General features: G+C 49.4%; 9 protein-coding genes across 9 annotated transcripts; 4 read left to right on the top strand and 5 right to left on the bottom strand.

Annotated features, from left to right (window-relative positions):
• Nucleotides 1-36: 36 nt before the first annotated feature.
• On the top strand, nucleotides 37-1,405 carry PENARI_c025G01026 (hydroxyacid-oxoacid transhydrogenase; the record flags this gene model as incomplete). Its single annotated transcript, XM_022635764.1, has 3 exons — nucleotides 37-245; nucleotides 296-354; nucleotides 399-1,405. The coding sequence occupies 3 exons, from the start codon at nucleotides 37-39 to the stop codon at nucleotides 1,403-1,405; spliced, it is 1,275 nt and encodes a 424-aa protein (XP_022484345.1).
• A 568-nt stretch (nucleotides 1,406-1,973) lies between these two features.
• On the bottom strand, nucleotides 1,974-5,106 carry PENARI_c025G11153 (putative beta-galactosidase; the record flags this gene model as incomplete). The annotated part of the gene is made up of 3 exons (XM_022635868.1): nucleotides 1,974-3,141; nucleotides 3,197-4,601; nucleotides 4,665-5,106. The coding sequence occupies 3 exons, from the start codon at nucleotides 5,104-5,106 to the stop codon at nucleotides 1,974-1,976; spliced, it is 3,015 nt and encodes a 1,004-aa protein (XP_022484279.1).
• Nucleotides 5,107-5,929: 823 nt separating this feature from the next.
• Nucleotides 5,930-10,583, top strand: PENARI_c025G11707 (MFS transporter; the record flags this gene model as incomplete). Its single annotated transcript, XM_022635872.1, has 8 exons — nucleotides 5,930-6,929; nucleotides 6,988-7,537; nucleotides 8,106-8,134; nucleotides 8,188-8,216; nucleotides 8,441-9,069; nucleotides 9,129-9,290; nucleotides 9,343-10,164; nucleotides 10,511-10,583. The coding sequence occupies 8 exons, from the start codon at nucleotides 5,930-5,932 to the stop codon at nucleotides 10,581-10,583; spliced, it is 3,294 nt and encodes a 1,097-aa protein (XP_022484281.1).
• Nucleotides 10,584-11,302: 719 nt separating this feature from the next.
• Nucleotides 11,303-12,408, top strand: PENARI_c025G06132 (uncharacterized protein; the record flags this gene model as incomplete). Its single annotated transcript, XM_022635817.1, has 4 exons — nucleotides 11,303-11,461; nucleotides 11,519-11,805; nucleotides 11,866-12,079; nucleotides 12,154-12,408. 4 exons carry the CDS (start codon nucleotides 11,303-11,305, stop codon nucleotides 12,406-12,408), a joined length of 915 nt encoding a protein of 304 aa, XP_022484341.1.
• A 1,148-nt stretch (nucleotides 12,409-13,556) lies between these two features.
• Nucleotides 13,557-14,196, bottom strand: PENARI_c025G05978 (DUF967 domain protein; the record flags this gene model as incomplete). Its single annotated transcript, XM_022635816.1, has 2 exons — nucleotides 13,557-14,117; nucleotides 14,170-14,196. The coding sequence occupies 2 exons, from the start codon at nucleotides 14,194-14,196 to the stop codon at nucleotides 13,557-13,559; spliced, it is 588 nt and encodes a 195-aa protein (XP_022484319.1).
• Nucleotides 14,197-14,669: 473 nt separating this feature from the next.
• On the top strand, nucleotides 14,670-16,396 carry PENARI_c025G06343 (putative C6 transcription factor; the record flags this gene model as incomplete). The annotated part of the gene is made up of 4 exons (XM_022635824.1): nucleotides 14,670-14,780; nucleotides 14,866-15,479; nucleotides 15,531-15,978; nucleotides 16,031-16,396. The coding sequence occupies 4 exons, from the start codon at nucleotides 14,670-14,672 to the stop codon at nucleotides 16,394-16,396; spliced, it is 1,539 nt and encodes a 512-aa protein (XP_022484373.1).
• A 20-nt stretch (nucleotides 16,397-16,416) lies between these two features.
• Nucleotides 16,417-17,714, bottom strand: PENARI_c025G11486 (zinc-dependent alcohol dehydrogenase; the record flags this gene model as incomplete). The annotated part of the gene is made up of 4 exons (XM_022635869.1): nucleotides 16,417-16,901; nucleotides 16,954-17,032; nucleotides 17,091-17,464; nucleotides 17,564-17,714. 4 exons carry the CDS (start codon nucleotides 17,712-17,714, stop codon nucleotides 16,417-16,419), a joined length of 1,089 nt encoding a protein of 362 aa, XP_022484379.1.
• Nucleotides 17,715-19,685: 1,971 nt separating this feature from the next.
• bipA (Hsp70 family ATPase KAR2) lies at nucleotides 19,686-21,803 on the bottom strand (the record flags this gene model as incomplete). Its single annotated transcript, XM_022635799.1, has 3 exons — nucleotides 19,686-21,360; nucleotides 21,406-21,570; nucleotides 21,622-21,803. The coding sequence occupies 3 exons, from the start codon at nucleotides 21,801-21,803 to the stop codon at nucleotides 19,686-19,688; spliced, it is 2,022 nt and encodes a 673-aa protein (XP_022484301.1).
• A 912-nt stretch (nucleotides 21,804-22,715) lies between these two features.
• Nucleotides 22,716-25,493, bottom strand: PENARI_c025G03487 (putative translation elongation factor EF-1 subunit; the record flags this gene model as incomplete). Its single annotated transcript, XM_022635790.1, has 5 exons — nucleotides 22,716-23,923; nucleotides 23,970-24,149; nucleotides 24,200-24,910; nucleotides 25,114-25,158; nucleotides 25,262-25,493. The coding sequence occupies 5 exons, from the start codon at nucleotides 25,491-25,493 to the stop codon at nucleotides 22,716-22,718; spliced, it is 2,376 nt and encodes a 791-aa protein (XP_022484266.1).
• Between the last annotated feature and the right edge of the window lie 212 nt (nucleotides 25,494-25,705).

The following is a 25,705-nucleotide window of genomic DNA, read 5'->3' as shown; positions in this document are numbered from 1 at the left end:
ATTGACCGATCGCGTGAGAAAGAGTATGCCTTTGAAATGGCGGCATCGAGTATCCGCTTCGGGCCTGGCGCGACGAAGGAGGTTGGCATGGATTTTGCGAATATGGGTGCGAAGCGCGTTTGCATTGTTACTGATTCGAATGTGGCGAAGCTTGATGCTATGAAGCAGGCTATTGAGGGGTTGACCAAGGAGGGTATAGAGTTCACGGTCTTTGACAAGGTCCGCATTGAGCCGAAGGATAGTTCGTAGGTTATTTCTTTCTTTTTGGTGGATCCAAGGCTGACTGTGGGTATAGCGTGAAAGAGGCTATTGCTTTTGTCAAGCCCTATAAGCCTGATGCTTTCTTAGCTGTTGGTATGTTTCCGGTATCTCCACAGTAAACAAATCTAACAGAATAGGTGGTGGCTCTGTCATTGACACGGCCAAATTGATGAACTTGTATAACGCCTACCCCGAAGCCGACTTCCTCGACTTTGTTAATGCACCCTTGGGCAAGGGCCTCCCCGTTGATAAGCCACTGCTCCCACTCGTCGCCGTGCCCACAACAGCAGGAACAGGCTCAGAAACAACCGGCACTGCCATCTTCGACCTGGTCTCCAAAAAGGCCAAGACTGGTATTGCCCACCGCAACCTGAAGCCCACATTGGGAATCTGTGACCCTCTGAACACCCGCACCATGCCCTCAGCTGTGCATGCCTCGTCCGGACTTGACGTGCTCTGCCACTCACTCGAGTCCTGGACTGCCATCCCATACAACGAGCGCACGCCCCGTCCCACGAACCCAATCAACCGCCCGGCCTACCAAGGCGCAAACCCTATCTCTGATATCTTCTCCCTGCAAGCGCTACGGAGTACAGCCCAGTTCCTCCCACGTGCAGTGCGCGATCCCGATGACCACGAAGCGCAGTCAAACATGCTGCTCGCTGCTACATTGGCCGGTGTGGGATTCGGCAACGCAGGAGTCCATCTATGCCACGGTCTCTCATACGGAATCAGCTCACAGAACCCCGGATACAAGCACGCCGGATATGATGTGGACCACCCAATCATCCCACACGGCGTTTCCGTTGCCGTTACCGCCCCCGCAGTCTTCCGCTTTACCGCTGCGTCAAATCCTGACCGTCATCTTGCCGCCGCTGAAGCATTCGGCGTTGATATCTCGAATGTAAAGCGCGAGAGTGCCGGTGAGGTCCTTGGAAACGCCATTGCAGAGTTCCTTGTCAAGCTTGGTGATCAGCCTCGTGGACTGAAGGATCTGGGCTATAAGGCTTCAGATATTGATGGCCTGGTTGAAGGGACATTGCCTCAAAAGCGGGTTCTGATGTTGGCGCCTAATCTCAGTGAAGAGCTACAGGCTGAGAAGGGTGAATTGAGGAAGTTACTTGAGGAGTCTATGGACTATTAGATTTTTGGTTTTGGTTTGTACCTTGGCGTGGTTGAGATGTGTACATTCATAAAATCGATATATCATCTTTTCAAGCTAGTGTAGTGAATATATATCTGTAGATCGGTGAATCAGGATAGTGCATGTTGTATGTGTTTTAGATCAGTGGTTATGTACTACTTTGTTTACACGAGCTCTTTTAGGAAAGAGGTCAGAAAAGAGGCTAAGAAATAAAATGATACTATAAAAGGGAACCACAAGCCCAGATTCTTTTCTATTCCTTCCTTTCATCATTTACAATACAACCCCTCTGGCAGCTCCAAACGGTGGCGGGCGATGTTGGTCCTAGCCACGGCGGCTTGCATAAAGATACCATTGAGAGTCTAATGGACCTCTATGCCCCCGCAATCCCTCGGGATGTGAGACATGCTTTGAGCGAGCGAACATATGCAGAAAGCATCTACTTGAAACAGATATCTTGGAGTTATGCTACTCGTTGTTTCTGGAGTTACAGTAAGGTGTTTTACCATGTGAGCAATATCGGTATTCACGAGGTTGATGCTTACTACAACTTCAAACTTCCTACGTTTCACGAAGATACAGGCTCCAATAACATACCAAAGGTGATATCCTTCACCTTGATCAAATGCTCGTCCATTGGGCCAGGACCGCACGCCGCACTTCCAACACCCGCAACCTGATCATCCAGTCTCACCAATACCGCATCCTCTTCGACAAGATCACAAGGATGCCGCGCCGCCTCAACAGACTGATCAGAGTACCGACTAGCCGTCCAGCTCAAGCTCACCGTTCCTCCATTCACAACTGTACTTCCCATAGGGGAAGCGCGGAAACCCGTGCCATTTGTAGTAACAAGCTCAACCCAAGCTGTATCCGTGCGGTTTCCATTCTCCTGTGGAATATCATAAACCGTCTGTAGCGAGGCGATATCTTCAGCATTCCACAGACCGAACTTCTGAGCAGCCTTTTTATCCGGATAGGACTCTCCAGGACCAAGCCCCAGCCAACGAGCAGACTGCAGAGCAGAGTTCGCGCGGAGATTGAGACCAACTCGCGGAACGGTTTTAGGTGCAGTTCCGGTAGGTTGCAGTGTTATAGTGGTTGTCAAAGAACCGTTGGGCTTGATTATATAGCGTGCCACGCATTTCCATCCCCAGGACAGGACTGGTGGGGATAGGAATGTCTCGCTGTCGACGCTGACACTACCATCCTCTGCTGAAGACACGTTCAACGAATGGAGCTGGTTCGTGAGAGTATGCACCCCGAATCGCTTCCAATATGGCGCTGCGGATGGTACGTCGTTGTCTGTTGGAGGGCGCCAGAAACCAGGTATCATGGCGAGCCCGGTGTCGGCATCCGGCTTGAGGATACAGGTCGAGTTGTATGTCCACTTTCTGAGATGGCCTCGGATGCGATCGAATTGGAAGGACCAGTTGGCTCCACTGACAGACACGGTTGTCTTAGTAACGTTCGTTGAGATGCCATTCTCGATACCTTGTGCGGAGCTCATGCCATTTACTATCGCTTTTTCGGTTGGCTTTGATACCAAGGCTTGCGTCCAGGCCACCGCATAAGGGTCTTGACTCCATTCTACCTTTTCACGTTGCTCAAGTGTAATGGTCAAGTAGGCTGGATGGGTTTCATGCTGGAATAGCTCTGTCGGCAGAGGAAGTTCTGCAGAATGCCCGGCGGGCACAATGGGCAGCTCCAGTATTCCAGTTGCCAAGACTTTTACTCTGGGTTGAAAGGTTAGGTCTCTCCAATTTGCTTGGTTGACGGTTATGAACTCACTGTTTGTCAAAAGCTTCAAGCTTGTAACAGGCTTGAAGATTGCTCAGATCCAGGAAGTCGTACCGGTTTTTCAGCAGCAATGTCTGTCCACGGACTTCCAACTTGACCGGCTCAAAGGCTCTCTTCAGCTCCAACAGACCTGGCAGAGGCTGGTGGGCACTATTCAAGAGACCATCCATCACGAACGTTCCATCGTTTGGATAGTCATCGAAATCGCCGCCATAGGCATAGAAGCCATCTTTCTTGTTGGTTTCTCCAACATAAAGCCCGTGATTGGCCCATTCCCATATGAAACCACCCTGCAAGCGCGGGATTTCGTCGAAGCACTTCTCATAATCGGCAAGCAGGCCAGGTCCGTTGCCCATGGCATGAGCGTATTCACAAAGGATGATAGGCTTGTCGAATTCCCCATTTGTAGCCCCCTCGGTGACTGCCAAGGATCGTAGCCGGTCGATTTCAGGATACATATAGCTGTACATGTCTGTGGTTTCCGCATGAATATCACCCTCGTAGTGGACCAGACGAGTGCCGTCGAAGCTGCGAGCATACTCCACCATGGAGCGGTGACATGTGCCAAAGAAAGCCTCATTGCCCATAGACCAGATAATGACACTCGTATGATTCTTGTCTCGTTGCAGCAGTGAATGAACTCGATCAATGTAGGCGGCTCGCCAGACGGGGTTGTCTGATGTATGAACACCGCACAGGGGGAAAGTCATGGCTTTTCGCTCCTCGTAGCCAAGCGTTTCGTCCATGTCCATTGGCCGGGCGACAGCGTCATAGAAGCCGTGACATTCGAGATCAGCTTCGTCGATGACCCAAAAGCCTAGCTCATCGGCCATGTCAAGAAGCCGAGGGTCGGGTGGATAGTGGCTGCAACGAAGCGCATTGATATTGTGGGCTTTCATGAGAAGCAGATCTTGCCTCATGAAGTCCAGTGGCACGGCACGGCCGAAGAGTGGATGGTGGTCGTGTCGGTTGACTCCACGAAGCCGAATGGCAATGCCGTTGACGGTGATGAGGCCACCCTTACGCTCGACTTTGCGGAAGCCAATACGCTGTGTGGTCTTGAATGCCTTGTTGGAACCGGATGTTGTCAAAAGCATCTCCACTTCGTATAGATAGGGCTGCTCGGCAGTCCATTTCTTGGGGTTGGGCACAGGCAAGCTGAGTTCAACTACGGATGTTGCTGGCTCTATGCTGCTCTCCGTAGAAGCAATGATTTGAGCGCTGCTCTCAACTGACTCGATCAAATTAATTGCAATGGTGCTTCGCTCTGAAACTTGGTAGTCAATTGCTGCGAGAAGTGTCGCATTTTTGTATTCTTGATCGAGGTCCGTACGTATAAACCAGTCATTCAACCGGTCGGCTGGTAACGCAATCAAAGTGACATCTCGGAAAATACCTATTACCATGGAGTTAGCAAATGGTTAATTTTCACTGTCGCTTATCATAATTTAGAGCTTACCAGATAGCCACCACTGATCCTGATCTTCAATATACGTGGCATCTGACCACTGATACACTCTGACAAAGACTTCATTATCGCCATGTGCCCGCAAATATGGAGTGACATCAAATTCAGATGGGTTTCTGCTGCCTTGCGCGTACCCGACCAAGGAACCGTTCACCCAGACGTGGTATGCACTGTCGACGCCGTCGAAGCGCAACCGAATATCTGTGGTATCAGCTTGCCACTCGGCAGGTACCTGAAACTTCCGCCGATATGTACCCGTGGGATTCTCGGTAGGTACGAAAGGAGGGCACACTGGAATAGGGAATTGTGTGTTGGTATAGTTCGGCTTTCCCCAGCCCTGCAGCTGCCAATGGCCTGGGACATTGATGCTGGACCAGTCCTCGCCGGAGGTCTGCTCGTTAGGCTCGGGGGCTTCCCCTGGTGACCGGCACATGTTGAACTCCCAAGCTCCATTGAGAAGTAGACATGTCGAGGGGATATGATAAGAACGCGCCGGGAGGGTATTTCTGCGAAAAACCGCGGGGTTCATGAAATCGGGCCTTTCGGGATCGGCCTGCAGTGACAGTTCCTGGGTCTGTGGAGAGCTCATGATGCTTCAACTGCGTAGGCAATGAATTGAGGGTCTTTGGTCGTCTAGGACGTTCCCTGTCATGTCCTTTATACCGGAGGGGTGGACTGGGGTATATTGGGACGTGGGATCTTTTCACCGCGCTACCCCTCCGATATTATCTCACATCTTGTTGTATCATTCTGTGGGGGTTATGTTGCGGAGGTGAGAATGGAGACCTCGGAATTCCTCTGATCCAATAGACACTCGCCGGGGCTATCGGCACCGGGGCTACTGGAGCCGGGGAAGATTTGGCGTTTTTTTACTTTCGCCAAACTCTGCCACAATGTTTAATGACCGTCGCGTGGAGCTAAATTGGTGTATCGGGGCTCGTTATTGTCTTCAAACTGTCGTCTCGTCCAATTCTATACTTCCGCCTGCAAACTTCCAACTTGCCAGCACTTGCCAGCAGCTAGCCCCGCCTCGGATCGGCTAGCTTCCCCGGATTGTGAGTATAGCATGATCAGGGGCGAGAATCCATACCCGAAGTCGGGGAAGAATGCGAAGGTAGCAGAGACACGCTTTGTGAAGAGTATTAAACCTACGAAACTCCCCACCTGAGCAGGTTTCATCGTCTCGCTCATTTCTCTTTTCATTCATACCTTGGATAGTCTTGTTTACTTTCTTCTTCTTTTGTTCCTCTTCCATCATGGATCTGGATAAAGACAAGTCTGTCGACAGTGTCCATGTCGAGGCTACTCCGGGCCCGATGGACCCCGCCGATATCAAGAAGCCTGAGTACCCCGATCAGACCTTCTCACATGATATGAGCCTGAAGGAGGCACTCAGCAATTACCGAAAGGCCATGCTATACTGTTTGTTCTTCTGTTTCTCCGCTATCCTCTGGGGATACGACATGCAAGTCAGTGGAGGCCTTCTTGCCGCTCCAGAGTTCCGCGCCGTGTTTGGATACACTCAACCTGACGGCACGACGATCCTTCCAGCTAGATGGCAAGCAGCCTTCAACATGGTTGCGACAATTGGTGGAATGATAGGAAGTCTGCTCTGTGGTCCTATCTCGCCCTACGCAGGCCGAAAGATGAGTTTGACTATCGCCTGCGTCATCTCCAGCGGCTCCATCTTCTTGCAGTTCTTTGCTTTTACTCCGGGAGTGCTCCTCGCCGGAAAGTTGATTAACGGTATCTCGCTCGGCATGTTCCTCGTCACGGCTTGTGCCTACTGCTCTGAAGCTTGCCCTGTCGTGCTGCGGGGAATCTCCATTGCCATGGTTAATCTGTTTGTTGTCATCGGCCAACTCCTCGGAAACTGCCTCATCAAGGCATTCGGCGCACGGACAGATAATTTTGCGTACAGAATCCCCTTTGCTTTCCAGTGGTTTTTCCCGGCGGTTCTTCTCTGTGGAGTGTGGTTCTGCCCCGAATCCCCCTATTGGTACGTTCAAAGAGGCAGGCATGCTGAGGCCAAACGGTCTCTCGAACGATTCCAGACTAGCGGAAGCGTTGATCACTGGCTCGTTGAGATCCAAGAAACAGTCCGCATGGAAGAAGAATCGGCGAAGTCCGTTGGCTATTTGGATTGTTTCCGAGGAACTGACCTCCGTCGAACAATGATTGTCATCGCCGTTTGGACTATCAACTCTTTCAGTGGTGTCAACTTTGTGCTTAGCTACTCCACTTACTTCTTCCAAAGTAAGTATCCCTCGATTCACGAGTCATTTCGGTTTGTTAACGAATATTTCAACTCTAGTCGCCGGCCTCCCTACATCACGATCGTTCGACATGGGCGTTGGCGTAACTGCAGTTGGTGTTGTCGGAAACATCTGTTCCTGGTTCGTGATCAACACCATCGGCCGCAGAGTCCTCTTCCCCGGTATGGTGATTCTCACCGTGATTGTATTCATCATCGGCATCCTTGACATTGTACCGAACTATAACTCCTCGACTGCATGGGGACAGTGCGTTTTGATCATTATCTGGAACTTCTTCTATGATCTCACCCTCGGACCTCTTGGATATGTTATCTGCGGAGAGATGTCTTCAACTCGCTTGCGTTCGTACGGCGTGAGCATTGGCTTCTTCACGCAGAACTTTTGGACCTTAATTATGACCATCACCGTGCCTTACATGATCAACCCTGATGAAGGTGACCTTCGCGGCAAGACTGGCTTTATCTTTTTTGCCTTTTCGGTTATTGCTTCTATCTGGACTTACTTCTGTTTGCCAGAGACCAAAGGTAGAACCTTTGAGGAGTTGGATCATATGTTTGAGCAGAAAGTTTCGGCAAGGCAATTCGCCAAGTATGATACAAGACAACATGTGGCTTAGGCTTAGAATAGCCCTAGTATGTAAATATAAATACATAATGCTAGTCATGATATGTATAACTTGACAAGCTTTCTCTACTCTATAAAGTATTCAGCTTATAGTTGGTGCATCGCTTCTATGTATATTGCGCTACAAAGGTGTATCTCTTTTGGTTTCCTATCTGTCTCTGGTATTCTTTGATATCCTTCAAATGTCTTCCGACTCCCTGGTCGACAGGACAGTCTATATAGGCCTGGGTGGTCACGTGACTCCGCCAAACCACTCGGCTATACTGTCGCGACTCCGGGGCTGTCTTGGCGACCTCGCCCAGTGAGCAACCTACATCAAAGTCAAGCTTTCCGTATCTTCTCCGCATTCTGCGCCTTTGATCAATAAATTTGCTAAAAGGAGTTCATTGTTGAATCCGAGCAAGGCTTTAAAGAGAATATCCCGGCTCGAAATGAAGAGATTCAGGGCGGCTCGAGCGGTCTGTCTCCAATTCTCTCTTCTAGCGGAGGCCTAATAAGTCGGATCGAAGATTAAGACTAATGCAATCCATAGTGCGACTCATGCCGCCAACGCAAGACAAGGTAATCATATATTATGCGGGTCTTCGGTACATTGCGACTAACAGACCTAACAGATGTGACGCTCGAGATCCCTGCGGGCCCTGTACAAGCTTGAACCAAACATGTCTATACGGAACGGAAGCTATTTCGTAAGTAGGATCACTCTATTTTAAGAAACAGCAATTAACGTCCGAGTAGAAGAGGGAAAAGCGAAATGATCCTGGATACGGTTTTGCGAATGGAAGCTTCCATCGAAGAACTTAGAAGTATGGTCGTACGTAACAAGCCAACAAAGGCCATTTCTTGTGAGCTAATGATATATACCAGGCTATGGGCTCCAATTCAAATGTCAGAGATGGCATCCAGGCCAATACAACATCTCCAGTTTCAACAATTACCTCGAGATCTCAGGATGCATGCCATCATCCAGGCGGGTGCACTATTAGGGACCCGACTGAAAGTGCTGTGCTCTCGTCTGGACATCTTTCCTCAGCGGAGTCTCTTCTAAAGTGGTCAGTCTTTCTTGATCATCCTTCGATATTAAGGGAGACAGAGACTCCATTTTTGTCCCTTGAATACGGACGACCATCCTTTCAAAGCAAAGTCTATGCAATATTCCCCAGCTTGGGTTTGTCAGAAATCAAGAGGATGGTGGGTATCTTCCAACAGACGTATAATTTCTGGTTCCCTACAATGAGCTTCAACGATTTGAAGTCCTTGGAAATGAGGATATACCAAGAGAATCTGGAACCTAATTGCCAATCATGTCTGGCTTTGTTGGTCATGGCTTTGGGCTGCGTTGGGGCTTCCGTTATAGATGAAGGAGACTGCTCTGAACACGAGTCTCAGCAATTAAAGCTGCAAGGTGCATCATGGTTTACTGCTGCAATGAAGATGCTACATTTGGCACACATCGAAATGAGTGTGGAAGCTTGCCAATGTCTCTTACTGACTGGGTATGACAATATTCTTGCGCGCTAAACAACCAGCTGCCATGGAACTGACGAATTACTAGCTTTTACTTCTCCTTTTTACAAAGACCACTGCAAACATGGTCTTATGTAAACAGCGCAGCAACTCGTTGCCGGTTCCTTCTCTCTTGCCCTTTTGACAACCCAGAGCGTGATGACCGAGAGCACATCACCCGAATATTCTGGTCCTGCTTTGTACTAGAAAGGTGGGCAGAAGAGACGACACCATTGCACTCACCACTAGCTGACTGGCAGCAGCAACTATATTTCCGAGTTACCAACTCTTCCGCAAAACTGCAATGCCGAAATCGAATCAATAATTTCTCTTCCAGGCAAATTCCACTCACACGAAACAATCGAAGAGGAAGAAAAATCGACATTCTACTTCCTCGCATCAATATCACTACGCCGCCTCCTCAACCGAGTCCATTACATGCTGTATGACCGCAACATCGGCCTCCAGATCGACTCCAATAGTTTCTCTTCGGTAAACCAAGAACTGGCACGCCAACTACAAGACTGGTATCAAACCCTGCCTTCAAATCTGCAGTTTCCAGAAGACGGAAAGCCTGCGGATGACCCGCACAGCGAGTACCTACGGCAGTGGTATCTCAGTTGTCGAAGTGTCATCTACCGACCATTTCTAGAATGGGCGCTGGCTAATCCATTATGGAATCTCAACAACAATCCACGTGTGCTCGATGGGTGTCGAGTTGCGCTCGATACTTGTCTATTTAAACTGAGGAATTTGAAACAATTGCCATATACTGTCATGGTCGATACATGGACGTGTTCCCTTTCACTTGCGACGGCGATGTTGACCCTCATGGGTGGCTTCTGCCATCCACAGCTGACAATTCAGCTTCGTCATATTGCCTTGTTGGAGCTAGGGCCTCGCCTAGAGCAACTTCTACAACGATGGATGGCTATCCATGGGTCCAGTGTTTCCCCTGGTGTTGAGAAGGCATTGCGATTAATCACAAAAGCTCACGAGTTCTTGCAAAGCAAAAGCGCCGACTTTAGTCCTTCCCGGGAAGAAGAACAACATCTCTCTCCTTCTGCGTTGCGGATGCCTCACGGGTAAGTTAATGGTTTAGCAGGGAGCTTTTGCCAAGGATGGAAAAACTAGGCAAAGTATGCCTTCTATATATAGAACCTCCAAAGTTTGGTGACCATTGATCCTAAATTCGTCTCGCTGTATTAATGTAGGGAAAAGCCAACCTGGTCAATGTCTACCTTGGAAGATTGGGTAGGCAGAAAAGAACAGGTGGAAGGTAGCATTGAATTGTTGACGTGGTCCTTAGTGACGGGAGCAATTTAGTTGCGCTTGGGAGAGAAAAAGCGGGGTTGGAAAGCATGCTGAGTGTTGGAGTAGAAAAGCGAACTAGAGATACTAATTTTCTTTATACTAACCCTGTTTTAACAGGAATATAGTTCGCATTGAAGAGGGACGTTCAAAGATGCCCATGCAACATAAACGCCGCAACCTAGGAAATTGAGGGGAAGCACACGAGCAGTTTAACGCCACATAAGTGAAATTTGAAACGCCCTTAACCTTTTGTAGACTCGGGCCGTTTGCCCCTGACCCCGACCTGCATGGGCCTCGTGTACAGTGTGGAGACCCCGGAAACAATAAAAGCCTCAAATTTTTAGGGGATACTTCTACCTTCCATTCTTTGGCCATGTGGGAAACATACAGGTTCTTTGTCAAGTCCTTTGTGGGCAAAGATAGAAACGTATCCTTTGTATGTTTCACACGAGGAAATTGGCCTGAAACACAGGTTGCTCGAGTATGCCATTTCTCCCAAGAGTTGGGGTCAAATATTCCCACTGGCAAGAAACTACCATAGTGCACACAATGGCCCCAAAAGGAAACTCCCACAAAGCCACATTTACGCGACTTCAATGCGTAGTCAAAAAGTCAAGGCAAAATCCCCACTTGACACCCCTGTAGAACGGCAACCTTAGGCGACCCTAGAGGTTCTCTTAGGTAAAGTCACATAAGACTAACAAATCCCCCAGCTTACGATTCACGGCACTTTTCAAGTCGCGCGCATGATGTGGTATGTCTGAGATGACTCGGCGCGTTTGACAATTCTCAGGTCATAAACCAGTTGGGCTCTTCCATTTCCCCGTTTCCGCCTCTCCTCAACACCAATCATCGCAAAGCGGTTGGCGCATTCTCTTTTCCCCGGTATCGATCTCGATATCAGCCACCATGGCCGACGACCGCATCGTCAAGCCTACCGATCCCGATGCTCTCATTCTGGAGGCATGGGGCCAAGGCCTGATGGTTGGTAGTTTGCTGATCATGGCGGCCATCACGGTTGCTAATATGAAGAAGCACATTCTCTTGCACAAGCTGATCTTTGCCGAGGTATGCGCTTCTACCCGAGCCCCAGAGTTCTTATGCTGATCTTTATGTCTGATATAGCTCATTCTGGCCATGGGCCATGGAACCTTTATCTTCCCCCACGAGCCGGTTTATGGTTGGTACCTGTCCGTCACGGCTATCGGTTTGAATATCTCTTGGGCATTGCACAATGTCATCGCGTGGATGAAGTGCAAGGCTTTTCTCTCGCGGAAGGTTTCGATCTTCTACATCGTTACTGTTATCCTGTGCTGGCCATACTGGGGTTTAGAGATTTACGCCAACTTTACGTACTTCAACAATATCAATAAGTTGTTCCTGAAGACGAGGCCTTTGGAGCCGCTGTTCCGGTTTGTTATCCTATCCTCTCTGCCACTTTGGATGAATTTACTGACAAAATTGATCTGCAGCGATCCTTGGTGGGTATTCACCACAGTCAACCTGTTCTGGACCATCAAACGCCAATACAGCTTCGGTCTCTACGAACTTGTGAGAATCAGCCCCCGTATGGGCATCATGCTCCTAGCAATGTGCTTGTCAATCATCTTTATCATCGTCGATACCTGCAGCGTGACCAACGCCTTTTCCAGCCTTCTCCCGACAGGTGTCGAACCCTTCTGGAAGGTAAGTCAAGCCCAAGTGCCATCAACCATCTATTCACCCAATCCTATTTCACAATCTAACAAACCCCCTCACAGTTATCGTTTATCTTCAAGTGCCTCTGCGACACGGTCATCCTCGACGATTTCAAAACAGCCCTCGATCGGATGCGCGCACACTGGATGAAGAAGACCGCCAATACCGAGATCCACTCAACGCCCACGCCTCTCACCAGTCCACACGCTCGCAGACCCAATGACATCGAGGCCATGCCTTCCGCCAGTGATAATTCCATCAAGGTTACAGTCACCCACTCGGTTTTTAGGGAAGACATTCCTTTGCGCGATGCCTAGTCTTTGGATTCTTTTCTTCGAGTCTTCAGCTTGACATTTAGCGCTGGTGTTCTGGCTTTCTGCTTTGTGCGACTTGAATTGTGAGCTTTGAATATTTGTGGTTTTGCGACGGCGTTATTATGGACTTGTCATGAGTTTGGATAGGTGGATAGTTTTGTCTTGTAAATAATCTAGGTTTGATCTTTTATCAAAAGTTGCGATGTATGAACGGCCGATGATCTTAATCAGGAGAATTCAAATGCATGATCCATGCACGTTTCTATCACACTCAGTGTTATATGTAAACCCATTTCGAGAACCGAGATTTAGAGCCTGCAGACAGGTCCCCATTACCTGTGTCGTGGATATTGGTAAAAGAAAAGCAGTCATTACAGTACGTCCTGCCCTAATCATATCAGGCAAGTGGAGGGAGTGAGGTGAGTAGGGGGGAGTTATCCCTGTAGTTCGGGCCTTTAATGGTCGTCATTTGTCTCTGCTAGCCATATCACTTCCGGCGCTAGAATCAATTCTACGCCGTTGCATCACATCTTGAATTTGTTGTCCATTTGAGCTTCGCTAGATTAACAGTCTTTTGCCATCAGGAATGCTAGCAATCCCCTAGTTTTTGCCTTTGGAATCGAGTCCTTTATACGACTGCTTGGTTCCTCTCAGTCGGCCTTGAGCAGGGATTATCTCCATATCGTCACCTGTGTAGGCACCGCAGACGAAAGGGCGCAATTGCGGATGTCCCATTTACTATGGTGTTTTAGGGTGGCCAGCTCGCTTATAAAATACCTTAGTCGTTGGCCGAGTTATTAAGGCGCAGGACTATTTAAGGCTGAAATACTTGCTAATCTATAGCTCTCCAGTTAAGAGGAAACTAACTGCTAGTATTGTTAGCTTGGTCAGGTAACGTTAACTTGCACTTCTTACTCGGATTTTTCAGCGTAGAAGTGGATTCAATGGATGAAGCAAGTTAAATGGAGATTCGATAAAAGTGAGAGAGAAGGCTGAAAGCTATCTTTTATGTCGCTCATCTAGATGGCCAGAGGCCTTCCTTTTCGGCTTTCGGCTCTTTTTGTCATCTTTTTTGGGTCATCTTTGCTCCTCTTTGTCTGTGTTCATCGTTGCTTTTATCTTCATTTTATTTTGTATTCCCTACCTACAATCTAGTTCTGCTGGGCAACGATATCCCGAACAGTCTCAGCAACAACCTGATGATCGTCCTCTTGTTTCAACCCACTGACAACAACAACAGCGACGATGCCCTCAACACCCTTAACACGAATAGGATATCCGCCGCCATGGATAGCATACTCATCAGCAACGGCGCCCCCGTTTGCACTAGGAATAGCATACTTCTTCACGAACGCCGCCTCAATCTGATCAGCTGACGCGCCCGTAACCAGCCTAAGCCCACCAACTGTCTTTTGTCTCATTGCCCAGCTAGAAACACCCCAGCGCAAGACGGTGTTGCGCTTACGTCGCACCCAGTTCTCATTATCGGGAACGGTACCGCTCTCCGTTGCGCTTTGGAAGAGCACGTGGAGCGGAACGCCGCCGGATGTTGCTGTTGCCAATGCGATAGAAATCAGGGCCGGTTTGCGCTGATTGGAGGGGAGAGAGAGGATTCGAGTGCGGAGGGCATTGCCGAGAGTCCAGGCTGTTTCTGTTGTGAAGGTTCGGAATGTCTGTTCTGGACTTGACTCTTCTGCGATCAGGACTTGGGCCTGGTGGGGTTAGCTTGCTGTTCGAAATGTTGATGGACTTCAGGGGACTTACGTCCGTGCTGGGAGCTGCGAGGGCCATATTGAAGGTATAAATTGCCGTCGTCTAGCTTTTTTCTTGTCAGGAATAAGAGAAAGAAGAAGTTGGAGAATCGCGGAAGGTCAGAAACTGAGTGGGGAAGATCATGACGTAGTCCAATCGCCTGGACCTTCCCCGGCATAGATCTATACTCCACTTGACTATTGTTATATCCGCTTCATAGACCTCACTTCTAACGTATGTCGAGGTATGACTCCCGTGTTGCCAATTTCCGGGATATAAGTGTTTGTGGTTCAAAGACTGGGTTTTGTTCCAAGGTTAAGTTCATTGCCTGACATAGAACAGATACATTTCCGAGACTCACATATGAAATCTTGTTGCTCTCCTCTCATTGTCAATATTCCATGAAAAACATCTCATATTCTCCGATATGCAAGATCGGCAAATCTGCCGAAACTACCCCTCTGCAGCCAACGTCCGACATCCCCGCACGGAGGACTTCATACTTCATCAAAATGACAATCTCAGCCACCCATGCCCCCAAAACGAGCCTGCGACAGTTGTATCTCGCGCAAAGTCAAATGCAGCGGCTCCTGGCCCTGCGATACATGCAGGACTGCCGTGAAGTGGGTTCGCTGTACCTACCTTCGGCCTGCCGGCCGAAGAGGCCCGAAAGCTAGGAAGCCAGCGAACTCTAACGTGGAAGCTCAGTCTGCTGTTCCGGAAGACCAGCCAGAGCTCGAAATAAGCACAATAGCTGAGGAGCAGACTGGAAGGTACTGTTTCTCTAGTGATTCACCCAGTCTCCGGCGCATACCGAAGTCGATTCTGGCTACAGTCATCAATATTTACCAGCAATGCTCGTACAGCGTCTGGCCTGTAATCCATGCCAAAAGCCTGCTTGAGAGAGTTGAGAATATAAAGCCAGAAGCAATTGGTGAACAGGATGGAAACACCGTGTGTCTGGCCACAGCGCTCTGCGCTGCAACAATGGCTCAGTTGCAGATGGCGCCCATGATGGATGGAGATGGATATGGAGATGGATCCCAGAGAATCGATGCCACAACCATGGCACATACATGTCTACAAATGCGAAGGAAATACGACAGTAATGGTGAGAATCTGTGCCTTCGCAGTATCTTGATATCGTTCTTTTTGCATGTATACCATGCCAAGGTCAATCAGCGGAATTCAGCAATGATGTTTATCCAGGAGGCTATAGCTGGTTCTCGGATTCTGCGGTTGGATGAAGGATTACCACAGCCGAAAGATGGTCTGATTGCAAATCAAGACTTGCTTTTTCCATTGCTCTGGGTTTCGGAGAGGTAAGTCAATCGCGTTTCCAACTATACAGCCATATTTTAATCGAAAAGCAGGGGCTACTCGTTACACTTGGGACTCTCGCCCTCATATACCGAGCCTCCAACCATTCTGGGAATTGAAAGTAGCATTGAAGCTGATGTTCATGCGCAAGGCTTGCTGGAGCTAGTCAGACTATTCGTTGCATTCGATAAAATCTCTATGCGCCGCAGGCCCCATGGAGGTACCATAGCGGTCACAGATCTGACAGAGACAGAAAAAAAGCTGTCTTCCCTGTCGTTTAGTATGGCCGATCATACCTCTACCCGATCGGCTGATTATCATGTCACGAGAGAGTGGATGAGAACGATAATCTGGCAGGAAGCTCTCGCGATGAGATTGCTTTCGTCCGCGGGGTATACCTCTGTTATGACCTTTGGGTTTCCTGCACAAGTTGGACGTGATCTGCTGCAAGCTTTGAGAGGCTTTCGTGAGGCAGATTTGCTACCATTGGGTCGAGATCAGGTGGGTTGATGTTCAGTCGAGGGTATCGGACACTTGCTTATATTGGGACTAGTTGCTTAAATGCTTCGAGGTTGCCAATTCACTAGCAGACACTGTTCTCTTGAGATCGACTTTGATGAGCAGCAGGCGTGAACTAGGACCACATGATTTCCTTCATGCATTATATCAGAAGATTGTTCCTTTCCTTGAACAGGATCGCATGTTGCTGGGTATCCTTCGAGCGAAGACCGCCGAAGCTTTAGTCATGGCCCCAGCTCGATTGCTGACGATGAATGAAAGAAGCTCAGGTCCGTATGGGCTTGAAACTGAGACTGACCAGCGGACGCATCTTGGTGGATATCGATCATACGTGGCCGAACAAAGCGACTTAGAGACCAACAGTTTGAATTTCTCACAGCAAGAATTGCAGACTGTCTAAAATTAAACATCTGAGAGTGATCATTCAGTGACTTGAAGAACGATCCGACCAGCAATATCCCCTCTTTCCATCTCTTCATATACCTGCGGCAACTCCTTAAACTGCCGGACCTTGACAACAGGCTTCACAACACCCCTTCTCACAAGATCCACAGCCTCCATACACTCCTTCAGTGACCCGACCAAGTTACCCGTAATTCTAAGCCCCTTGATCACGATAGTACAGATGGGAGTCTCCAGACACGGTCGTCCGGGTGGGATACCCACGCAGCTCAATGTCCCTCCTACGCGAAGCATATCGCAAGCATGAGCGAAAGCCTTTGCATTGCCTGCAGTAACAACTGCAGCGTGCGCACCAAGTCCAGTAACCTCTTTGACCTTCTTGACGGGGTCCTCAGTGGCGAAATCAATGAAATGCTGAGCGCCAATTGATTTCACAAAGTCCCCTTTGCCAGGCCCGGTATCGACACCAATGACCAACGCGCCTTGGGCCCTAGCATATTGAACTGGAACCCGTTAGCGCTCTCACAAATACTAATCCAGGAAAGCAAGTCTCACCAGCCAAATGCCCAAGCCCACCACCAGCCCCAACAACAACAACCCAATTTCCAGGCCGAACATTCGTGTTCAAAACTGCCTATCGGATACTCAGCACGCATCCTCAACCCGAACACACTCCGGTTCTTGTTACATACCTTATACGCCGTCAAACCAGCACAAAGAACCGGGCCCATAACTTTCGGATCAACATCATCAGGAAGCAACGTCAAATAATCCGCATCAAGCGCAATATACTGCTGAAAACTGCCATCCTCGTGATGCAAATGGTTCGTACTAGCAACACAGTACTGTTCCGTACCAGCAAGACAAAATTCGCAGCGTCGACAGATCCGGCTTGCGAATCGGATGCCGACGAGACTGCCTAGCTTGAGGTCTGATGTATGTGTTATATCTGGACCGAGGGCGATGACTCGACCTATTCCTTCGTGGCCGCCGATGTGTGGGAGTTTGATCTTTGTAATTGGGGTTCCGTCTGGGCCTGCTGCTGTTCCCTGTTTTGTGTGGAGGTCTGCAGGGAGGAATTGTTGTCAGTGTGGGAGTGTATTGATATAGCTTTGAATTACATGAAGAATATGAGGTGGAACATGGGGCTTTGGGAAAGACTTACCACTCTGGCAAACGCCAGTGTATAACACCTTTGCTAGGACTTCATTTGGTCCTGGTGTTGGTACGGGATAATCTGTTATGAATTCAACTTGCCCTCCGAGTTCTTTGACCAGGGCGACGGTTTGGGTCTGTGGGATATCGGGGGAGCCCATTTTCTCGGTGTTTGGTATTTCGTTGTGAAGAGTGATGTTTTGTAGTTGAGAGCTAATTCAATCTGGGAGACAAATGGATTGCAAATGAACTACGTTTATATCTATAGCCTGCGGCCTGTGACCACTTCAACCACGTCAATTCTCCGAAAACACACATAACGTCAGTTGGGATCACAATAACTAGAGCGGGGAAGATCACCATGTCGCCCCAGTAGCATTTACAATCCAGACTAAACCAAGAATTTGCGATTGATGAAGATGCACCCGGCCAGTGGGGTAGAATCCAACGTTCTTTAGATCAGCCCCGAGCAGACAATGTGGACACAGAGCCTGTCTAGACTCGGAGAAATACAGTTAGTATAGAGTTTATTATTGGCTCTGAACTCGGGACTAGGATCTGCATAGCCGTAATACTGCAGACAGACAAGCTATTTCGCCGAGCCAATTCTCCGTGTGGGAGTGGATCTGTGCTTTGACCCCGCAAAGCAGAGGACATGTATAGACTGAGGGACAGTGATGGCTTTGATTATATACTGCAGTCGAATGGGGAGCTTTTCTGTTCTAAAGAGCTTATAACAGAGATACAGTATGATTCAAGTAAAATTGTTCATTCCTGGCTCAATACCTTATACAACACTATTGATCAGAATCCGTTGCATTTATATTATACAAGAATTGCTTCAATGCAATACGCATTGAGCACAGTTATATCATGATCGATGCATACGGCTTTGATGGACCTTCATACAACCTCAGATTCTCCTTCTCGAGCCATTTCAGCAAGCGCTACCTCAGAAAGCGATCGCCTCATTACGTCAAAATTAATTGTCGATTCATTGATAATAATACAGGTGTTGATTCACTTTTCAGTTCGTTGCGACATCGAGGCCCACGACAGCTGCGTCTACTCATGAGATCCATTCATTAGCCAACAGATTCGGCGAATTACGGCAATGAAATGCATGAGTGTATGTATAATCTTCCTCCCTTCGTCTTTTACTCATGATGCTTACGATTCATAACCAGCACCGACCATACAATCATGCAATCTACTGCTACTAATTCTTATCCAGCTCAGCTGCCGCTTTCGATCTCGACATCCAGCCGATCTTACATTGTTTAAGTTAAGTTATTTCAAGTCCGGTTACATAAGAAAGCGGCTTTAAAAGCAAANAAAAAAAAAAAAAAGGAAAGAAAAAAAGAACGACAGCTGGGTGGTTCGAACACCCGCCTCCGAAGAGACTAGATTTCACTGTTACATGTTAGTTAAGGAACTTAAGGGCATTTTGAGGTGAACACATACAGTCTAGCGCCTTAGACCACTCGGCCAAGCTGCCGTATCGGTGTGAGATGACCCTAAATTGGGACCCGAGGTCCACCATATTGAGATTTCATAAATATACAAGCACCATGGCGGAGTGGTTTAATAGCGGTCATTTACGGCATGAAACTGACAAATTCTTAGATTCTATCTATCAATTGAACACGAAAAACAACAATTGTTTGTGGAGAAGAGAGATTGGTAGTATGGGAGGATAAATAAGTGAGAAAGACAATCAACGGCCAGCAACGTAGAAGGCATGCTTATCGAGATGGAGTTCCTAACTAACAAGAATAAAGGCTCGTTAACGAGTGGTCATTTTTTATATATCAGATCGTTGATTGGCATGGTTAGATTAAAGAATTAGGAATCAGTTAGGGAATTAATTAATCTCTCGAGACCGAAATGTAGAACACACAGTCGTCTCTAGCATACACTTCGACGAAAGGGTGTCACCTACGTCCTCGAACCTCTGCACCAGACAATGGCTTAATAGAACATCTACTTGTCTACTTTCAACAATGCAAGGTATCATGGTGTATTCTTGACCGGCATAGCCAGGTCTACAGGTTACTTAAACAGATATCAAGACAAAAAACTCAAGCAAGAGAAGAAAAATTGAACTCCATGAATAATGCCTCAAGATAATTTTACAGTTCGTCGTGGTCCAGGGGCTCGTCATCATCCTCATTGGGAGCGGCAGAGCCGTAGAGCTTGCTGGTGATGGGGTAAGCGACACTAGAGAGCTGCTCCTTCTGCTCCTCGAAGTCCTCCATGGTAGCAGTGGCGGCGTTGTCCTCGAGCCAGTCGTTGACCTCCTTGACAGCGTCGAGGATGGACTGCTTGTCATCCTCATCAATCTGGCCACCGAGACCGTTCTCATCGTTGACCTGGTTCTTCAGGGAGAAGGCGTAGTTCTCGAGGCCGTTACGGGCCTCGATCTTGCCCTTGATAGCCTTGTCCTCCTCGGCGTACTGCTCGGCCTCCTGGACCATGCGGTCGATCTCCTCCTGGGACAGACGACCCTTGTCGTTGGTGATGGTGATGGACTCGGCCTTGCCGGTGCCCTTGTCGCTGGCGCTGACCTTGAGGATTCCGTTGGCGTCGAGGTCGAAGGCGACCTCGATCTGGGGGACACCACGGGGGGCGGGGGGGATGTTGGTCAGCTCGAACTTGCCGAGCATGTTGTTGTCCTTGGTCATCGAGCGCTCACCCTCGAACACCTGGATCAGGACGGTGGGCTGGTTGTCGGCGGCAGTCGAGAAGATCTGCGACTTGCGGGTGGGGATGACAGTGTTGCGGGGAATGAGCTTGGTCATGACACCGCCAGTGGTCTCAATACCGAGAGTAAGGGGGTTGACATCCATGAGAACCATGTCGACCATCTCCTCGTCACCGGAGAGAATACCACCCTGGACGGCGGCACCGAAAGCGACAGCCTCATCGGGGTTGATACCCTTGCTAGCCTTCTTGCCGGCGAAGAACTCCTCGAGGAGGGCCTGGACCTTGGGAATACGGGTAGAGCCACCGACGAGAACGATGTCGTCAACCTCGGACTTCTTGACCTTGGCGTCCTTGAGGACCTGCTCAACGGGCTTGAGGGTCTTCTTGAAGAGATCCATGTTGAGCTCCTCGAACTTAGCCCGGGTGAGGGTCTCGGAGAAGTCGTCACCGTTGTGGAAGGCCTCAATCTCAATGCGAGTGGACATCTGGGAAGACAGAGTACGCTTGGCCTTCTCGACCTCGCGCTTCAGCTTACCCATAGCCTTGAGATCCTTCTTGACATCGGTGTTGTTCTTCTTGTTGTACTGCTTAACGAAGTAATCCATGACACGGTGGTCAAAGTCCTCACCACCAAGGTGGGTGTCACCAGCGGTGGCCAAGACCTCAAAGACACCGTTGTCAATCGACAGGAGGGAAACATCGAAAGTACCACCACCAAGATCGTAGACAATGACCTGGCGCTCGTCACCGGTCTTGTCCAGACCGTAGGCGATAGCGGCGGCGGTGGGCTCGTTGACAACACGGAGGACGTTGAGACCGGCGATGGTACCGGCGTCCTTGGTGGCCTGACGCTGGGCGTCGTTGAAGTAGGCGGGAACGGTAACAACAGCGTGGGTAACGGTCTTGCCGAGGTAGCCCTCAGCGATCTCCTTCATCTTACCCAGAACCATGGCGGAGATCTCCTCCGGGGTGAAGGTCTTGGGGGACTGGTTGACGTCGACCTTGACCTGGGGCTTGCCATCCTTCTTGACAACCTTGAAGGGGTAGTTCTTGATGTCCTTCTGGATATCCTTGTCATCAAACTTGCGACCGATCATACGCCTGTCTGTTAGCATTGAAAAACAGTCAGCGAGTGTGGCAACTTACTTGACGTCGAAGACAGTGCGCTCGGGGTTGGCGGCGTATTGGTTCTTGGCGGCGTCACCAACGAGGCGCTCCTCATCGGTGAAAGCGACGTAAGAGGGAGTAATACGGTTTCCTTGGTCGTTGACGAGAATCTCGACCTTGCCGTTCTGCATCACACCCACACAACTGTAGCAAGTTAGCATTTTCTCAATGCCACGCCTCCACTAATATACATACGAGTAGGTGGTTCCCAAATCAATACCAATAACATTGCCGTAGTTCTCAGGGGAGTTCTCCTCCTGAGCGTGAGCTGTGTTACCAAAGAAGGCCAAGGGGGCGAGGAAGACGAAGAGGAGGTAGAAGACGGTGGTCCAGGCAAAAGGCTTGGACGCGCCGTCGCGTGCGGAGATTCGTGCCATTGTGAAGGGGTATAATGTAAGTGTAAGGGAAAAGTGCTCTTCAAATCACACAATCGAGAAGCTGTCGAGGTCGAAGCTTCGTGCGTGCCGTTCTATACAGCGACGCGGAGTAAACACAAAAGACGCGTTGTACTCAACCCTTTCTAAAGTAAGCGGGAGAGGGACCCGAGGCGATGTGAGGGAAAGAAAGAATGGTTGCAAGAAGATCGAGGTGGACTTCTTGTACGCGAAATATGGCCCAGCGGCCATGCTGGCCTTTTCCCAGTTCAGGTCACTTCTCGTGCTCTGATTGGTTGCCACTCGTACGGCAGTGGCTGACTCAGAGTCCGCCTGTCTTGTTACCGCCTTCCTCTTAGGGGAATACACAATCTAAAGAGGACTAGCGGCAGGGGCCACCCAGGGATTCCTTTTGATTTCCACCAATCAGAAGCTGCCAAATGATCGAACTTGCTAGAAGGGGCCAAACACATGGCCCCTTTGCTCAAGTTTGGTCAAGTTTAGATCATTAACGGTGTATCTGGTATAATCTGGCCTCGAATGCTTTTGCCACGTAGATATCAAGACTTAGGCTTACATGTAGTTGAGTCATGGTAGAAGTTAACAGCTATACAGATCTCACAGATCGAAGAGCATGCTCACAGGGCTAGAATAGGCCGGGGATCTGCCGAGCAGGGGGTAGCACAGGGCACAGGGTCCATATAGATCGCCCCAGATGCTGTGAACATTGTACAGCGCAATGTTGCACAATACCTCGATTAGAAAACATTTAGGTATAACAAACAATATACACGTATAGGCGACTACATGTTTGCCAACTCTAAGCTACAAGCTACGATATATATATCCAAGTAGAGCAGACTAAGTTTATGCAGGAATGTATTTTTAGAAAACATCGTTCTTGACGGATACTGCCTACTCTAATAACCCAGCAGCCACTGTTGATCCACCTGAACGTAGAACAATCCTCGTTGGTGCTTCCAGTGGCACAGCGTGATCCATCTCCACCACAATTCGAGCAACAGTACCAGGAGCCACAATCTTGGGCCGTTTCTTGATAGCCGCGCCTGATGCTTTGTCTAGAGAAGCAACCAGCTTGCTAATACGGGCAGGGACATGAAGGCGGCCACGGTGAACATCCACCTGCATAGGCATCAAATGTTCAAAGGCTAGGACCTTGGTGGTGAAGGTAGTGATTGTAGGAATCGGAGAAGAAGGGCGGCAAACAACGTCACCGGAGCGAAGGTGAATGGGATCGATGTTGGCAATATTCAAAACAACATTTTGGCCTGCCACAGCCCAGTCACTCGGGTCACTGTCTACCTCGATACTCCGGACCATGGCTGTTTCACCACTGGGCATGGTCAAGATTTGATCGCCCACTTGCAAACTGCCTGCGTCAAGACGGCCAGAAATGGAGAGGGGGTTTTGCACGCCGCCTCGGAAGACGTCGCTGATAGTCATGCGTAGTGGCTTTTCAAGGGCGTGGGTGAAGGGCTCTGAATCTTCCAATTCCTCGATCAATGTCCGACCAGAGTACCAAGCGGCATGAGGATCTTCACTGCGACGAGCGATGTTGTCACCGAGAACACCTGAGCAAGGCACGAAAGCGATGTTCTTCTCTTGGAAGCCTGCGGTAGTCAAGAAGGAAGAAATCTGTTGCTCAATCTCTTCGAAACGACCATGATCCCACTGCACAGCATCCATTTTGTTCACAGCCACCACGATCTTCTGAGTACCCATGCTGCGTACTAATAGGGCGTGTTCCTTGGTCTGACCTTTCAAGCCGGACTCGAACTTGCCCACACTGGAGTCGATGACTAGAACTGCAAAGTCGGCTTGACTGGCACCAGCGATCATGTTTGGCACAAAGTCACGGTGGCCCGGTGCATCAACAATAGTGAAAGCTGTTTTTTCAGTCTCGAACTTGTTGGTGGCAATATCTATCGTCACGCCTCGTGCTCTTTCCTCTGATCCTTGATCCAGAACCCAAGCCAGTGCAAAGGAGCCCTTACCGATCTTCTCAGCTTCTTGCCGATATTTGTCGAGTGTCCGTTTGTCGATAGCACCTTGGTCTGCCAACAACCGCCCCATCAAGGTACTCTTTCCAGCATCAACATGACCTATAGAATCAGCCACAGTCCATACTAACCACTAGTGAGCACCTACCAATAACAACAAAGTTAGCCGACCTCTTGCGATTGGACTTTTTGTACTCCGCTAGAACATCCAGATTCTTGCTCTTGACAGTCACTTTCTCCTCCACTGATAAATCCTTTATCCCACCAGTTAGATCAGCCTGGGCTTTCTTATTCCCAGCTGATTTCGAGGCCGTGTTCGACTTGAATCCTACACATTATTAGGCGGGTGCCTTTAGACCTTTCTGCGGATCGCCAAACCTTTCGCTGTGCTCTGTGCATTCAGAACGACATCGTCGGGGCTGGGGGCTGCAAAGTCAAAGGGTTCAGCATCCTGTCCATATAGCTTCAATAGGTCCGCACTATTGGAGTGCAAGTGGCTTGGCCCGGCCGTTGTCGGGCCTGCTGCCGGACCAACAATGGTGCTAGCAAAGGTAGAGGGCGAGGCACGAATGTTGGGAACTGTTTCTCGGGGCTCAGGCTCTGCCTTGGATTTATCCATTGGTTCAGGCAGGGGTTCGGGGGATTTGAGCTCAGGTTGGGGCTCCTTTGGGACCGGGGATGATGACGAAGATGAGGAGCTTGATTTGCCCAAACGTCGTAGTCCAGATCCTTCAGAGGGTCTCGGTGTGGATCTTCCACTGGCAGCAAGCCTTTCCCGAAGAGATAGTGGTGCCTGGGGGTCCGGAGATGGAGCATGCGAAGGCGTAGGCGAGGACGATGCATCTGGAGTTCCCGTCGGGGTTGGGGCTTTCTCACCCTCCTTCTTCTTTCGAGCAGCAGCTAAAGCCGCCAATTTGGAGACCTTTCCGCCATTCTCTGGTGCACCACCCAAAAGCCCCAAACGCGGGTAGAGAGGCTCGACCAATATCTCCGCCTTCCGATGAGAGGGAACGTTGAGCCAGGGACAGTCGCGAAAGAAGTCCGCCGCCGAGAAATGCGCCGTGGGACATGGAGCAGGAAAGGCGGGCACTGCAAGACCTGTTAGAACATTGTTCAAACTTCCAGACGGTCAGTTTAGAGTCCCGAGAGATTGAATGAATAGGGGATTCCGCGTCATAGTCAAAACACACCTTTCTTAAACATTGCAGCTCGCGATCCGGTTGTAGTTGATGCCCCGACCGAACCAAGCCAAAACACTTCGATAGAACGACCTCTGCGAGAATATTGCTTACCTGCTGCCTTTGGTTTCTGCTTTAAAGCCTCCTTTTCTTTCTTCCCTGTAAAACATCACGTTAGCAAACTGTTACAACAAGCGACAACCCCCCGGCGAAACTCTCGAAATCCTCGGAACCCCGGAGACTCGTCTGCAAGAAAACATACCCCTCAGATAATTCACAGATTTCTCAATATCGTTATAGTAATGCCATAATGCTTCTTGGACTTCTTCTTTCGTAGCGGTCACCGGCGGTTGCCCCGCACCGAGCTGTTGCAAAACTGCAGCGGTGCACTGCTGCAAGAATTCCTGTTCTTCGGGGTCTGGCGACGCATACCCGTCATCAGAATAGTAATCTTCGTCATCGTAGCCGACGTCTTTAATGCGGTGTCTCGACATGAGGAAAGGTTGGGGGTTCGAGGTGCGGAGGGAAGGAAGAGGACGCCGGAGGACGAAATAAGTCAATTGAAAGAACGAAAAGAACGAAAAGACGCAAAATGTCGACAGAATGTACAGGACAGTACTAAGTTAGCTGAGGAGAAAGAAGTGGGATGTCTCTGTTGTGGCAGAAACGCTGACCGACACGTCATACCCCACTATCCCTGGCCAGC

This window comes from Penicillium arizonense, assembly GCF_001773325.1.
Source record: "Penicillium arizonense strain CBS 141311 chromosome Unknown PENARI_contig025, whole genome shotgun sequence".
In the NCBI taxonomy this organism is placed as follows: Eukaryota; Fungi; Ascomycota; class Eurotiomycetes; order Eurotiales; family Aspergillaceae; genus Penicillium; species Penicillium arizonense.
Note: the sequence above shows the minus strand (reverse complement) of the source record. Positions and strands in the feature narration are given on the sequence as shown.